Genomic DNA, 17,468 nt, shown 5'->3' with positions numbered 1-17,468 from the left:
TAGAATAGTTTAAGCTCCTGAACTTCCCCATAAGTGACCTGCTCCTGTTCACAAGCTGTAAGAGAGATTGTCCCAGAGGAGAAGCAAAAGGAAGGTTGAACCTGAATCAATGGCAACTGAGAGAAAAGACAACAGGAGGAAAACAGCAATTAAATTTAATTAGCAAAACCCAATGACAGAGAATGTTCAAGTCCGGTATGGACAGAGCTTAACATATCCAAAGGCTTGACCAACAGATTAGAATCTATGTCAACTTCTCCTGAAACCATTATTACATTATATGTTAACTAACTTGGGTTTAAATAAAATTTAAAACTTTAAATTTTTTTTTCAACGTTTATTTATTTTTGGGACAGAGAGAGACAGAGCATGAACGGGGGAGGGGCAGAGAGAGAGGGAGACACAGAATCGGAAACAGGCTCCAGGCTCTGAGCCATCAGCCCAGAGCCCGACACGGGGCTCGAACTCACGGACCTCGAGATCGTGACCTGGCTGAAGTCGGACGCTTAAAATTTAAAACTTAAAAAAAAAATTTTTTTTTTAAAGGATCTATGTCAAGACTGCAGGACACTAGTGGCTCTCAGAGCTGACAGAGTCAGGGATCCGAGGGGGACGTAAGAGATCAGGACCATGAGGAGCAGCACCAGCCCAATGCCGTGAAGAGACAGTGGGCGCTGAGGGCCCAAACTAACAGGCAATTAGGCAACCTGACCACAATGGCGGTAAAAGACCGGGAAGCTGCCACTCTCAGATTCACAAAAAGCCATGAGGCTAAAACAAACCCTAAAACATACCCCACAGAGCACATACGAACAGCAGATATTTCCAGCCCCCTGATTTGTTAGAGGTACCTTCCTCCAGGGTGGCTGAGCCTGCTGTCACTGGCAGAGCCTTCTCATGGCAGACATCACAGTCAGCACCAAGGCCTTGGCTGGTGGGGACTGACAACCTCATTAGAAGACCTTTCCCCCTCTGGCCCCAAACCATCTCCCCAGGCTCACTCCCCACCTCTTATCTCATTTCAAACACCACCTACTACAGCCACCACAGCTGAGAAGCATCAATCCCTCCAACCTTCCCTCCTTTGCAGGTGGTTTCCATCTTACTGAATGACTCTGCCCTCTCAGCTGCCTGATAAAGCCCTACTTGTTCTTCAATGCCCTCTCACATGTTGCCTCAATCAGGAAGCTTTCTCTGATTCTTTTCAGTTAACTTTGCTGCCCTCCACTTGAGTATCCTATCAAGCACAGCCAACACGTTACTGTTTTTATTGTTATTTTATTATTATCATCATCATCCCCAACACATCCATCATTTATCAGGTGTTTACTATGTGTCAAGGACTCTTTTACATCCCTCACAGGGATTTTTCTTTAACACCCATAGTTAATATCTTTCCCTATTTTACAGAAGAAGAAAGTGAGGTTCATAGAGTTTTAAGTGTTAAGATCACACAGCACTCTGACTCAAAAGCCCATGACCTTGGGGCGCCTGGGTGGCTCAGTCATTTGAGCGTCTGACTTGATTTCAGCTCAGGTCATGATCTTGTAGTTTGTGAGTTCAAGCCCCACTTCAGACTCTGCACTGACCGTGAGGAGCCTGCTTCAGATTCTCTCTCTCTTGCTCTTGCTCTCTCTCTCTCTCTCTCTCTGCACATCCCTCGCTCTTGCACACATGCTCTCTCTCCCTCAAAATAAAGAAACAAACATTAAAAAAAAAGCCCATGACCTTTCCAGTAAAGTATCATAATCACCTTTGTTCATGTCTGTTGCTACCAAGAGTAAATAACTAACTTAAAAATATAGACCATTTCGAGGCACGTAGGTGGCTCTGTAGGTTCAGCACCTGATTCTTGGTTTCAGCTCAGGTCATGGTCTTGCAGTTTGTGGGTTCAAACCCCACATCGGGCTCCGTGCTGACAGTGCAGAGCCTGCTTGGGATTCTCTCTCTTCCTCTCTCTCTACCTCTCCCCTATTCATGTTCTCTCTCTCTCTCAAAATAAATAAACTTAAAAAAAATTTTTTTAATACATAGACACTGTGTCTTCCTCATTTTCGTATAACCATAATGCTTAGCATACAACTGATCCTCTCTAAATATTTAATACAAACTTCCAATTATAAAATAAGCAAGACATGAGGATACAGCGTGCATCATACAGTACAGAACATACATAATAATAGGCAACAGCTTCACATGGTAACAGATAGTGGCCAGATTTATCATGGTAATCATTTCACCATGTATATAAATGTTAAATCACCTGAACCTATACAATACTGTATGCCAACTATACTTCAATTAAAAAAATTTTAATATGTAGGGGTGCCTGGGTGGCTCAATCAGCTAAGCATTTGACTTCGGCTCAGCTCATGATCTCTCGATGTGTGAGCTCGAGCCCCGCATCGGGCTCTGTGCTGACAGCTCAGAGCCTGGAGCCTGCTTCGGATTCTGTGTCTCCCTCTCTCTCTGCCCCTCCCCTGATCACGCTCTGTCTCCTTCTGTCTCTCAAAAATGAATAAACATTAAATAAATTTTTAATATACAAATGAATGAAATAATGACTAGCATCCATTCCAGTGCCTCAGAAAGTAGGATATCAACCATAACACAGAATCTATAATACAATGTTGAAATTGTCTTTCTGTCACCTTCAACTGGGATCTACTGGATGGTTCATAAGGTCTAGAATAAGAGACAGAGAATAAAAGAAAGTTAAAGATTCAGGTACAAGGAACCAGAAAAGTCAGCACAGTGTCTCTTTAGTGAACTGGTTTAATCAATCAAACAAATGGCTATTTTTACTCTTGATCTTAGCCAAAAGGCAGAGACATGATACAAATGGTTATTTTTAAAACAGTGGTCTAATCCAACCTCTTTTCAAAATAATTGGCTACCCGGGGCACCTGGCTGACTCAGTGTGTAGAGCATGTGACTCTTGATCTTGGGGTTTTGAGTTCGAGCCCCACATTGGGTGTAGAGATTACTTAAATAAATATTCTTTAAAAAGAAAATAAAATACCTGAATAACTTTATCATTTTTTTCCAGCCTCAATCAATGCAATACCATAAATATCTATTAAATACTTGCTATGGAGGAGAGTTTAAAAAAAGGATGCGTCACATCTCAGGAGCTACCAGTTCAATTTAAACTCCTTTTCCCAAAAAGAAGTTAAGTCTTACTTGAAAGTATGCACAGATTATCTCAATGTGGGGGAAAAGAGCATTGTGACTCCTTTGCTCCAAATCCTTCTCAAGTTTCCCCATCTCACTGAGACCAAAAGGCATAGTCCTGGTAATAACCTAAAAGTTGATTCATCATTTAACCCCCATTCCCTCTCTGCCTCGTTTACTATTCACCCCCCTCACTCAATCCCAGCCAGTCAGGTGGCCTCTTTGCCATCCCTCTCAAGAAGCCTCTCTCTGACCACACTATTGGAAATAGTAACATTTTCCCACTTCAAAGCCTATCTCCCTCTTCTCTGCTCTTTCTCTCTACCACTTAGGACCATCTAACATTCTATTTTACTTACTCATTTTGTTTATTGTCCCCACACTACCCTCTCCTTGTCTCCCTCCATCACCAAGATTTCTGTTGGAATTGTTCTCTGGTGTATCCTCAGCATCCAGTTCTATGCCTAACACATAGAAGGTGCTAAATATATCATTATTGTAGGGAAGAATGAATGAACCATTATTTAGCTTTATGCAATGATCTGCTCACAGTATTTACTCTGGTGTCCATTTTCTGTATTTCTAAATCACATGGGTATCACAAATTAAAATACAACTTAAGGGGTGCCTGGGTGGCTCAGTGGGTTAAGTGCCTGACTCTTGATTTTGGCTCAGGTCACGCATGGCTCATAAGATTGAGCCCCCCAATGAGCTCCACACTCCACGCTCTCAGCATGGAGCCTGCTTGGGATGCTCTCTCTCCCTCTCTCTCTGCCCCTTCCCTGCTTACTCACCCTCATTCCCTCTCTCTCAAAATAAATAAACTTTTTTTAAAAATGCAACTTAAAATTTTTTCACGTCAAACTGATCAAAGATGACAAAAACCTCATGGGTATAAAGTTCTTTTCATTGTCTTTCCCTGAAATGTCTTACTGTGACCATTGTCTAAAAATATAATTGTGGATTTGAGATCTTGGTCTCAATTCTAGCAAATAATAGCTCATATTATCCCAAACACTTCAAAGTTACTTGCAAAGGTATTGTATTTATTTTGCTACAATGAAAAAAAAAAGCACATATAACGGTAACTACAGTAATTAAGACAGACACCCTGAGGTCTCTTAGGGTTCTAGTTCTAAATTATTTTGTGTGTGTGTGTGTGTGTGTGTGTGTGTGTGTGTGTATGCCCATGTGTTCTCCCCTCTTTGAAGGAGGTGGACTTTTTTTTTGGGGGGGGGGAGAGAGAGAGAAAGAGAGAGGCTCCAAGAAGGCTCTACATTCATCGCAGAACCCAACGCAGGGCTCAGTCCCACAACCCTGGATAATGCCTGAACCAAAATCAAGAGTCAGAGGCTCAATGAATGACTGGGTTACCCAGGTGCCCCTAAATTATTTTAAAATATTAACTAAAAGAAGATCATTAAGCCATAGTTAATTCTGAATTACCAACACTACTTAAGAACCGGTATCATATCTTTTTTAATTTTTTTTAACGTTTATTTATTTTTGAGACAGAGAGAGATAGAGCATGAACGGGGAGGGTCAGAGAGAGGGAGACACAGAATCTGAAACAGGCTCCAGGCTCTGAGCTGTCAGCAAAGAGCCCAACGCAGGGCTCGAACTCATGGACCCCGAGATCATGACCTGAGCCGAAGTCGGCCGATTAACCAACTGAGCCACCCAGGTGCCCCTAATGTTTGTCTATTTTTGAGAGAGGGGGAGACAGAGTGCCAGAGGGGGAGGAGCAGAGAGGGAGTGACACAGAATCCGAAGCAGGCTCCAAGCTGTCAGCACAGAGCCCAATGCGGGGCTCAAACCCACAAACTGTGAGATCCTGGCCAGGCCGAAGTCAGACACTTGACCGAATGAGCCACCCAGGAGTCCCCAGTATCAATTTTTTTTTAAATAATCCAAAAAGCCAACAATTCAAAAGGTATTCAGAATTGGTTTCCAAGTGCAATATACCCCTTTCCTCCCCTCTGTAATGGTTGCTTTTCCTTCCTAATTATGTTTACTTGAGGTTTTGGGTTTAAAAGCTCTGCACACATACGCCAGCATTAGCAGAAAGCAAGCCACATTGTGATTTAAAGCGGGAAAAAATGGTTGTATATGCCAAAAAGATAATGTGCAAGATGACAGTATCTTCAGCTCAACAACAGAAGTCATGTCCAATCCTGTCTCCATCTAGTTACCTCACACAGAGGTCAACTTAAAAAAAAAAAATCTCCTAAAACCTTCTAGAGAATGGCACTCAGTAAGGCTTATCAACAACACACATCCGTTATAATATAAACCTTTTTCAATTTCAAAAAGTGATGGATAAGGCCTCTTCAGCAGTGGCATTTGATTCCACATTAGTCTGCAGTATGCAAGAGAAAAACAAAGACCCGTCATTCTGAACCTTCCATTACAGACCCACGCCAAACTGCAACAAACATTCTTAAGGAAATTGCTGTCACCGGGTACTTCCCATAAATGTAAACAGGTTTCTTATTTTCAATTCTAATTTTAAAGACAGAAACACACCAGTTAAATATTACATTTTAGAAGAGTGCTTTTTCTCCATAAAATACTGTTTGAAAACAGTGAGCATGTATAACCAAAAGAACAATTGGAAATAACCCCAGGGGTGCCTGGGTGGCTCAGTCCATTAAGCATCCTTTTGATTTCAGTTCAGGTCATGATCTCATGGTTCGTAAAACAGCCCAATGTCAGGCTCTGCGCTGACAGTGTGGAGCCTACCTGAGATCCTGTCTCCCTCTCTCTCTTTCCCTCCCCCCACTCTCTCTCTCTCTCTCAAAATAAATAAATAAACATTAATAATTAAAAAAAGAACCCCAGAAGTTAAAGATCAATCAAAGCAATTCTTTTTTAATTCTCTATTTATAAACTTGTAAAGTTTGCATTGGCAACTGCAAACAGAATAAAGCAAAAAAACAGATTCAACAAAGAAGACTTTTATTTTAATTTTTTTTAATGTTTTTTATTTATTTTTGAGACAGAGAGAGACAGAGCATGAACAGGGGAGGGCCAGAGAGAGAGGGAGACACAGAATCGGAAGCAGGCTCCAGGCTCTAAGCCATCAGCCCAGAGCCCGACGCAGGGCTCGAACTCATGGACCGCGAGATCGACGCAGGGCTCGAACTCATGGACCGCGAGATCGTGACCTGAGCTGAAGTCGGACGCTCAACCGACTGAGCCACCCAGGCGCCCCAAAGAAGACAACTTTTAAAGTAAACTTTAAAGAACCCTAGAGTATATAAAAATAAACACAGTCTCATTTAACATACATTTCTGTCCAACGCAGTCAAGTTTTTGATGATATCTGTTGGTTTTCTGAAAGGCTTTACTGTGTTTTAGTTTTTTGTTTTTAATTATTTTACTGTTTATTCATTTTTGAGAGACACAGAGAAGAGCGTGAGGGGGGGGGGGGGGCGCAGAGAGAGAGGAAGACACAGAACCTGAAGCAGGTTCCAGGTTCTGTGCTGTTAGCACAGAGCCCGACACGGGGCTTGAACTCACAGACGCAAGATCATGACCTGAGCTGAAGTCAGACACTTAATTGACTGAGCCATCCAGGTGCCCCTACAGTGTTTTAGTTTTCAGAAACTGGAGAAGTAAAAAGACTGTGCAATTAAGGTTTACATATTAGCTCATAACTTCCCAGCTCAACCATCACCTCCTAGAGAGGCTTTCCTGATCACACCATCCCTAGCCAGTCTCCATCTCTTCACTTGTGGCATTTCTCACATCCTGACTGTGTATGTTTGTGGACTCTCTCCCAGGTCTGAAACATAAGTTCCATTCAAGCACCTCCATCTTGTCTGTCTTGCTCAACACTGTATCTTCACCATGTGGCATAGTGCCCAACATAGTAGCCACTCAATACAAACTTTTGAATGGATAACTGAAACACAACAACAGGCATGGGCAATCTAAAGCAAAACAAAAACTCAGATTGCTACCTAATGAAAACAGTTGACAGTGCAGATACAAAATACTGAACTAAGTGTAAATGACAAAATATATCACTGTGTGTGTGTGTACAAAAACAAATACTCTAGAGGCTATAGACCCCCCCCAACGTAACCATATAGCTTCAAACTATACAAAGTTTCATGGATATTACCCCAAATTTACAGATGTAGTCACCTTAAATTCTTTATTATGCATGTTTCCTATTGAAAATCAAGCAAAACATAAATCAAAATTAAGATAAACTTTTGATATACTTTGAAAACATTCCAAATATTCAAAGTCAGAAATACAGCAAAATGCTAAACATTAAACAGAAAAATGTAACCAAGTTGGAAACACTGTTATCTAGTCATGGGGAAGAGCATATTAAAAACACATAAACGTATGAAATTACTTGGAACACATGAAATGATAAAATCAAAAAAACTCAGATTGGGTTGGGGGGAAACATGGAGATCATTCTACATAAACTCCTTTCTAAGTATGAACCTTCCAGACAGTGTTTCTAGCATGTGGTTGCCTAGCCTTTCCTTAATTTTTTTTGGTGACAGGGAGCTCACTACTTCCTAAAGAAAGCTGCCTCATTCCATTATTGGACACCTGTACTTGTTAGTTCTTGATTTGGGCCCCAAATCTGGCTCCCAGAGACCCACTGGGCCATGGTTCTGCTCTCTGAAGCCAAGTACAAATATGTCAATGAAATAAACTCAATGAATCAGTTCTATAACAATATAGATATGATTAAAGAACTAAAGTGAATCCAGAAGGAAAAGGAGTTTGGGCCAGGTATCAAAGGAAAGGAAAACTGTGAATTATTAAAAATAAATAAATAAATAAATAAATGGACAGAATACAAGTGTGAAAACAAGTGGATTATCCTGGCTACAAGTGAGTGACCAGAGCAAAACTAGGACGAAAAATACCAAAAACAGCTGATGCACATCCCTAAAGGCCAGGTAAACATTACTGTAATTACATAAGATCATTCTGTATTTTGTAAAAAAAAAAAAAATTAGAACGAATTTGAAAAGTAAAGGACAGGTAGATAAAATAAGTAGACAAGGTAACTCTAAAACACAGCATCACAGAAATTTAGAGCTGCAAAAAATCATAGAAATTATCTATCCCATCCCCTTAATTTTATAGACAAAATAATTAAATCCCAGAAGGAAAAGGTATCAATTGTCATTCTTCTATTCTTTTTCATTGTAATAAGGAAGAACTCTTTTGCCAAACAATCTCCTGTCTTGTACCCACTGATCCCCATCGACTTCATGACATGCCAAATATGAGGTGCTGTGGAAGAGCCTAACCAACTATCTCAAAACTCAACTATCACGGGGCAAAGATGGGAGAACATAAAGAGGCCCAATTGTCTGAATCATCTTGGCTTCTCACCAAGACCCAGTATGGACAGGATGCAGTCACACTGCAGGACCAGCTCTTGCTGGCCATGGAACCTAGCCACCTATTATGCTGATATACATAGCTCCATCGTCAGCCAAGGAGACAAGAATCAAAACTGCTGCTAATTCACCCACAAGACTTTCCATCTTTTTCCTTGGTATTATCACACGGGCCTGCCACAGGACAACCCAACAAACACCATCCATTTGTTTTACACACGCCTGCACTTATTTTCTCTCTTTCAGCACCAGAGCCATCCTCAGGGCAGAAGCTGGGCCACCTGCTCCCTCCAAGCCCCCAGAGTCACTCACCCTCCCTGAGATTCTCTGGTTTTCTTCTCTACGCAGTCCAATTTTCTTCACACTTGCAACATCAGTGCCTTAAAAAGGTAGCCCTGCTCTAGAAAAATCTGCATTCTAAAAGGATACAGTATTAAATGAAAGACAGCAGGTTGCAAAGTAATATGTATAAAGTGACCCCATTTTTATAAAAACAAAGGAATAGGAACAACAACCCTGTCAATGGATTTATGTTTAAGGACATTTAAAACAAGTATAAAAGAATACTCATCAAAGTATTAGAAATACAGACAGAATTGGGAGGAGAGAAAGGAGAAACTATTAATTTGTATATGATTTTACCTAACTTGGATTGTTGCCATAAATTGTTGTAATTACAGAATCATAATTCTGAAGGAGCAAACTCTTGTCACCAAAAAAGGAAAGGAAAAACACGTAAATTCAAAAGGGGCGCCTGGGTGACTCAGTCGATTGAGCATCTGACTCTTGATTTCCGCTCAGGTCATAATCCCAGGGTTGTGGGATCAAGCCCAATGTCAGGCTCCACACTGAGTGTGGAACCTGCTTAGAATTCTCTTTCTACATCTGTCCCGCTCCCTGCTCACATGCTCGCTCTCTCTCTCTCTCTCTCTCTCTCTCAAATAAAAACAAAACAAAACAAAACACTAATGCAATTTCAAGTTTTCAGTCAGAAAGGGGTGTGAGCTGTTTCTCCCAGGCCCCTCTCTAACTGAAGAGGTCAGCAAGGACTGTTTTCCACTTAGGCTGACCTCTGGGCCCTCGCTGTGTCAGCCCAGCTTCTTTGCCCACTGTTTATTAATTTTCAAATCTCCTAATTCAAAATGCAGTCAAACTAACTGGTGAAAACACTGTTAAGTTGTTCATGTCTTCCGTGTTCTGGAAATTAGGTCTGAATGAAATGGTGACTAATTGCACAAATTACTCATTTGTTTTATTAAATTGAGAGTTGAGTACTGGATTGTCTCATGGAACTTATGCCTCCCCTCAAAGAAAACATGAATTAAAAGGACTCATATGCCTTGGCCATCAACCTTACCCTCTAAAAGTGCTCTACCCCATAGCACCTTCCTTTGTAAATGGAACCACCTTCTACACATCCTAAGAAAATACTCCACTCTATTCTTTCCCGTACCTTCCACATCCAGTCACCCAGCATTGGGTTCCACCCTACACCTCCTGAAGGGCTGTTAGGTGTGACCCCTCCTCACCATCCCTACCGTTCCCGCACAGCTCCAATCCACCCTCTAGAGCCAACGCTGGGACTTTCTAAACCACACTTGTGACGGACGTGTACCACGTTCCCGGGTGGTATGGTGCAGTGAGAAGATAATGGGCTTCTTCCTAAACCAGGTTTCACCACTTAGTTTGGCAGCCTTGAGAAGAATCCTTAACCTAAAACCTACTTTCCTCTTCTGCATAATTTGAGTAATATCTACCTCATAAAAAGATCGCTGTAAGAATCAGAGATAAGACATGCAAAATGCCTAGTCCTAAATGGAGCTTTGTACATAATTAAACACTTTATTATTTTTGCTATTTTTTATCTGTAAAAATGAGCAGTAAGTCTTCGAATTACTTCGAATATCAAATAAGATATAAGGCACCAAATACAGTTACAAAGTGTTTCTTTTCATTTCCTTTTAATGGTTCCCCATCTTCAAGGCAAAATGTAGCTCCTGCCACTTTCCAATTTCAACTCCTGCCACTTGACTTCACATGTCTTCTCCTTCAGCACAATGAATTATTGTGAGTGCATCTCTTCATGCCTTCCTCTCCTTCAAAGCCATATTTACAGGTACAACATTATGTTTTACAGTATATTTCAACATGCAAGTAGCCATCATATTTTCAAATTTGGAATGCGATGTCCATAAAGTACAACTGTATTTAAGGGAATGATATAGTAGAATATTCACAAACATGCAAATCCAAAAAAATTGCCCAACCATGGTTACCATACATGTTCATACAAGCATAATGAGTGTGATTAAAGATATAACAACTTGCTAAATGATATCTGAGAAATAACTTTGCCAGAGATGAAATTTTGAGTTGAAATAAAAAGAAGGGTGCAAGTTAGAGCAATTAGGTCAAAAAAAAAAAGAAAGGAAGAAATATGATTGAAAGTGATTGTGTTGTTTGTTGAGGTTGTTTGTAAATACTTTCCAAAAATGTATGTGCATATACTTTTTTAAAGTATCATTCTTTTTTTTTTTTTTTTTTGAGAGAGAGAGAGAGAAAGAGAGCACGTGAGTGGGGGAGAGGGGCAGAGGGGCAAAGGGAGGGACACAGAATCCCAAGCAGTCTCTACACTTGGCACACAACACGGGGCTTGATCCCACAACCCTGGAATCACGAGCCAAAATCAGAAGTCAGATGCTCAACCAACTGAGCCACCTAGGCACCCTACATTGATATATTTTAGATGTTTTAATTAATTTGATAATAAAAATAAATATTTCTTTTTTGAAAAAACAGCGAGCAAGAAAATATTAGCTTAGGTAAATGAATTATTAACATTCTCTATGTTTATTTATAGATGGGAAGTGAAATCTGGGGATTCCCACCACAGTATGATTTCATGATTTAGAATATACAACAAGCATATGAAGAAAAAACTTTCTGTTTAAAGATGAATCAAAGTAATTTAATGGGTTTCCTCAAGTCCCTAATGTGACAGTCTCTAGAAAGTGTGTGAGTTCAATGTTTACTCCTTGAATGATTTAACCATAGCCCTGAAAAATCATAAAATCGGTGCCAGGAAGAAAAGCTGCCCATTGCCCACAAAGTGCTTCTTCAGCAAGTGGGGTCTATCCTTGGTGTCAGGGTTGAGAACATGAGCAAACAAAGGGGGTTGGAGATTCTTAGCACATAGTCTACTGTAACCTAGCTGCAAAACTTTTCTAAAGACGTCACATGGATGTTTTCTAAAATGCCATCGGGAATGCTGAATCATTCCTTTCTGAGGAGATCTTTCTCAACTTTACTACTTTCTAAATTTCAAATATTTTTTTGAGTAAGAAACAAAACAAAACAAAAACCAAACAAACTTAAATTCTAGGGGTTTTTTTTTAATGTATGTATATTTTTAGTTTAAAAATTATTTTAGAACTATGACTCTTCTTCAAACACTATTTTGGCCTGAATGACACTCACAGTGCTGATTTATACACATCCCAAACATACAATCAGCAGGATCTGGACATAATTGGGCATGGGTGCCCCTCAGGTCACTGAGAAGCAAGCATTACTTGTGAAATCATAAAATGATGGTCACGTATTCTAACGGGTATATGGTTTTGTCCAGCTCCCCAAAGATAATTAAAACGAGAACATTATGACGATGTCAGAAGTCATTGCTTTTTTCATATCCTTAGTACTTTTCTTTTTAAGTGTGTTCTTTTGGGTCATGTAGACAGTGATGTAGGCACAGGGCAGAGCTCTAAATGATGTCAGGCCAGGTCAAAAAGCAATCTAGACTAAGGGAAGAAATAACTAGAAAAACATTCAGGAATTCATTGTCTTGATTTTGAACATCTTCAGGCAATGCTGCTCATTTCCATTATTGTCACAGCAGTAATCAGCCTGGGAAGGAGGGCAGCAACATTGTTGGGTGCTGACTCTTGAAAACAAAATGACCTGTAAAGCCTGAGCCATATTGCTACCCTACAAATTACTAATGTTCAACTTCGAAAAACAGTACAGTCTTTCTCTGTTGATATTCCCATAAACTGGACCAATTATTTTTAAATGAATCATAGTTGTTGAAAGAGCCTAGAAATAAACCAAAGATTTTTATACTTGGCTTGACAGATAAAATGTAACATTGCACCTGAAATGCACCTATATGCACCTGAAAATGAACAAAACTTCCCTTTTAAAAATCAGAGCACTCATAAAACACGTCTTTCAAAAATGGCTTCTATATGATATCATCATTGGGATATCTTTGTTTGCACAATTCTTCTGGATTTACTTTTCAAACAGGAAATATTATTGAGACAGATTTAGCTGATTTAATAATATTCCCAACTAAAGTGTACATTATGTTTAAAGAATAAAAATACCAGGTTAGTCTATCAATCAAATATAATGATTATTTTTATTACTCTAAAATAAATTGTATGTAATTGCTTAAGACAGTTCATTAGGAATCAAAACACTGAATTAATTTATGCTAAGTGCAACTTAAAATACATATGTACATGAGTATCATTTGGTAAAAATAATCACGATAAATTTTTTATTAACCTCCTGCTATATAGAACAAAATACGCCTTAGATTTTTAAAGAAAAAAATTTATAACTACTATTTGTATCATTCTTTATTAAGAAACCACTGTTATACCATGCTCACAAAATGTTTTTTCTCATTTTCCCCATTATTGTTGATGATAGTAATATAGTGTTTCAATAACAGTTCCCATACCTCTTAATTTTCTTAGTCTTTCTCTGACACTAACCAATACTGACTAGTGAATGTTTGATAAAGGTGTACCTTCTTCCAGTATAAATTTATTTTTCCATAAAATATTTATTACACACTTACTATGTGCTAGGCTTTGTTAAAGGCTTTAGATGCAAAGTAAATTAAGACAGATTCCTTGCCTTAAGAGCTCATGGTCTAGTAAAGGCAAAGACAATTGCATTATGGTTTACTATGCAGGCTAAGTGCAAATGACACAGAAATATCCCTAGAAACGTTGTTTAAATCAAGCAGGAAGGTCAGTTAACAGTAATACTTCATTAAATGAAGTCTACCTCCTTTATCAAGGAGGTGATAGCTTACCACTGCCTGGTTTGCACTTCCTCGTCTTGGCAAAGCAGTGTTGATGGGTGTAAACATCAAAACATCTCTGAGAATTACAATCACTATCCTGTTTCCTGACTTCACAAGGTTTAGCATTGCTGAATTTAAACACATCAGACCTAATCTAAGTTGGACAATACCAGTAAGCCCAGCTGTTGTTAAGAACAGACATGTCCATGGTAAGAAAAACATGAACTCCAAATTAACAGCCTGATACACAAAGATCAGGTGTCTAGTTGGGGTGTTCACTGTATGTTTATTAGTTGGCTTTTAGGCATCAGAATAAAAATTAGACATACCTGAAAGTATAAGTGTTGGCCATATTACGTACTAAGTTAGAAGGCAAGTTCATTAGACAGGTCATAAACCATGTTTTTTAACTGTAACAACATAAAACAGATGCCTTCTGAAAAAGTGAGTACATGATAAGAAAACATCTTCAATAATACATACTAAATTTAGAAATAACACTTTAAATGCCAAAATGCACCTAAAAATAAAGACTTGCCACATTGAAAAGCAGTGGGTACATTTAAATTTATAACCAGTGAGTTGCTACCCATAGTGCTTCAGGAATCGGGTAAAATAGACTGAGTTCCTTCAACAGTATGTATATGCTTATGAGTGCTTGACAGGACATCAAAGCATATCCATTATTTTCTTCCAAAACATTAGCCAGTCTTTAAAAAAAGCCAAATACGAAAAGACTAAAAAGGACAAGTGTTACGCATTTTATAAACACAGTCCCTTCAAACAGAAGAGGCTCATTTGATATGGACAGCCACCCATGTATTTGCTACCTACCATTCAGACCATTTGTAAGGGAGTTTAAATCCTCCCTGGTCAGGGTGACCTTACAGGACTTGGGCATGGCTCTGCCTCACTCAGAAGTGAAATCAAGGCAGTGGGATCATCCAGCGGAGTTGTTTTTCTCAGGCAGCCCATGACAAGAATAACTAAAGTCAAGGAGAACGAAGATTGCCCAGACTTTGTCAAATGGGATTGGCGGGGAGTTCTTCTAATAACAGTCCCCTCTTGCATCAAGGAGTGGTTACGTTCAGAAGGCTGAGGTAGCATAGATCCTACATCCTTAAATTGTGGGTCCCTCAGCACAAACCTACTCATCGCCTTTGTGGATTATGGAATTGTCGCTGGAACCTAGGTTTGAAATAACAGCAGTTTTGAGAAGTTGGATTTACACATTCCAACCCAGCAGAAGGTCGCCTCAGAGTGCAGAGTGCTAAGACTTGAAGACTTCTGAATGTCCCTCCCCCACAGCCTGAAGGGCCACTGCCTCTCGAATTCCAGCTTATACATTCATTTCCTGGGCTATTTTTCTCTCGGGGGGGGGGGGGGGGGGGGGGAGAAACAATGGACTCTTTCAATCCTCTCTTATCAACAAAGGACCCTAAGATGAAGAAACATTCCTTCCAGCCGCATCCTTCCCGACTTCTGTGTACATGATGAGTGGGCGTTGGGGGTGGGGGGACGGGGGCCGAGCAGGGATGAGGTGACAGGCAACTCACCTCTTTCAGCTGCTCCAGCTCTTGCTTGAGGCTGTCGTACTCTGCCTCCAGCTCGTCATACTGCTGTTTGAGGGTCAGCTTCTCTTCCAGGACCACCAGCCCGTACTCGGCAGCCTGGATCTTCTCGTGGGTCGTCTCCGTGAGCTCCTTGGTCAGCCTCTCTATCTCAGTCTTGTAATGGTCCACAGTCTGCAATACCTCTTCTGCGGCCATAGCCCCGGCGGATGGAGGCAGGAGGGGGTGTCGGGGTGGGGTGATGGATGGGAGGCAGGCGGGGGGGAAGGGTGAAGGCGGTGGGGAGGGAAGGGTAAAAATGGAAAAGTGTGGCTGGGTGAACGTGCGGAGCGGAGCGATGCCCTGACTGCTGCTCCCGGCGGCAGCGGCTACACAGCCCGAGAAACTGAGGAGGAATGCAACATGGAGAACGCAGGGAGAGGATCAGGGGCGAGGCGGCAGCCGCTGCCGCATGTGTCCTCTGGGCCGGCCCCTGCGTGCGCTCAGCAGCCGTACGGCATGGCCTGGGCTGCGGCGGCCACGGACGACGAGGGGCTCCGGATTCTGCTTATTCAGAGGCGCCCGGCCGCCATGTCTCCGGGGCAGCGTCACTGCAGTCTCCCCGGGGCCTGGCGCGCTCCGGCTCGCGTCTCGCTCGCTCGCTCCACCTGCTCCCTCTGGCTGTGCTGCAGCCGGTGCGGAATGATGCAGTCTCGGGCCCGCTCCCTCCCTTCGCGCCTGGCCCCGGCTCCGAGCAGGGGGCGGGGAGGCGGATGGAGTCAGCGCGGGGGGAGGGAAGGAACCGACGGAAACATCCCGAGGCGCCTCCCGCCGGGCGCGCGGGGCCACCGCCGCTGCCGCCGCCGGCTGCACGGGCGGGGGGAGCGCGGGCCAGAGGCCAAGGCGAAGGCGGCGGGACGCGCGCGGGGGGAGCCTCCTCCCTGCTCGGCTCGCTGCGGGCGGGAGTTCCTCGTACGGCTTTGCCCAGCGGACGCGCAGCCCCCGAGAGTGGCGGGGACGCCCCTGCTCTGCAGCTGCGACGCCCCTGCTCTGCAGCTGCGACGTGAGCGCAAGCTCAGGGACCTGCTCTAAGACCTTCGGCGCCTTCCCCAAAGAAAAGCAAACAGTAACTAACGCGCTCGGGGCCCGCGCATCCTTCTCGCCCCCTGGGCTCGCAGCCTCCGGCACCCAAACCAGCGCTGGGTTCCAGTGCCTGCCAGACGCGCCCCCAGGCGCCCGCTTCCACCACCACCCCCTCCGCCTTCCCTCCCTTCCGCTCTCCAGCTTGGCCTGGTTCACCTCACTCTGTCACCGAATAGCCTTATTACCGCTGCAGAGAGTCTCGCTAAAGATTGCTTGCCCTCGCACAGGGGTCCTGTGCCCAGTTTGCCTCAAGATCGGCATCTGTTCCGAAAAAGAGATCTGTAATGCAGGCACCCAGTAAGCCTCTGGGTACTATTATTTCATGACTCTACTGATTCTTCAATAAAGCAAAACTGCATGAAATTTCCCTCTATACGGTACCACCGATATACCCTACAATAAACATTTTAAAAATAGTAACAGCTAATAGTTCTTGAGCCCATGTGACAGGCATTCTTCTGAGTATAGTATGTTCATTCTCTCCAGTCCTAATGACAATTCTTGGAGGGTAGCAACCCTTATCCCCAACTTACAAGTGGCAAAAGAAAGGCCTAGGGAAGTTGGGGGATTTGTCCAAATCAGGCAACTCTTAAGTGGTGAAGCCAAAATTTAATCTTAACTCCAGAGCCCTAAACTGGATCATTATGTTGGCCTCACCATTCATTAACAATACAAATCCAGCAACTAAATATCATATGCTCTTAAAATGAGCACTTTGAGCAATATGAAGAGTGATGATGAAGAGTCACAAAAAGAGGTGAAGGCAAAGTCAGAGTGAAAGACCAAAAGCAGAGAAGAGATGAGCATACAGAACCTACAGAAAAGGGAGGGATAGGAGCAGAAAAGGAGCGATTTCTGTGGAAATGGAAGGGAAGCTGTGGGATCCATAGACCAAAAGTCTAACCAGTTCCTTCCCTCTCTTCTATTGGGTTGCACTTATTAGAGAGCTGCTTCTCAGGGGCCAGGAGGTGTTCAACACACACACACACACACACACTGGCTAGCTTCCCGTTTTAGAAAGCAGGACTCCACTCTCCCCTTCATTTTGTACCTGGTAAACAAAAAAAGGCAGTTGCTGATGGTGTGGGAGGAAGAGCAAACAAACAACAATGTCTT

At 42.2% G+C, this 17,468-nt stretch overlaps 1 protein-coding gene across 4 annotated transcripts in view; it reads right to left on the bottom strand.

Moving 5' to 3' along the window:
* Positions 1–15,941, bottom strand: part of BICD1 (BICD cargo adaptor 1) — a 247,444-nt gene extending 231,503 nt beyond the window's left edge. For 2 of the 4 annotated variants that reach the window (XM_027035869.2, XM_027035871.2), the window contains exon 1: positions 15,216–15,936. In XM_027035869.2, coding sequence (XP_026891670.1) covers positions 15,216–15,428 — 213 coding nt within the window. In that variant the 5' untranslated portion in view covers positions 15,429–15,936. Of the gene's footprint in view, positions 1–15,215 lie in introns of all 4 variants that reach the window. The other 2 variants (XM_027035866.2, XM_027035867.2) reach the window with 2 other exon arrangements.
* Between the last annotated feature and the right edge of the window lie 1,527 nt (positions 15,942–17,468).

Source organism: Acinonyx jubatus, chromosome B4 (assembly GCF_027475565.1).
Source record: "Acinonyx jubatus isolate Ajub_Pintada_27869175 chromosome B4, VMU_Ajub_asm_v1.0, whole genome shotgun sequence".
NCBI classification, from domain to species: Eukaryota; Metazoa; Chordata; class Mammalia; order Carnivora; family Felidae; genus Acinonyx; species Acinonyx jubatus.
Note: the sequence above shows the minus strand (reverse complement) of the source record. Positions and strands in the feature narration are given on the sequence as shown.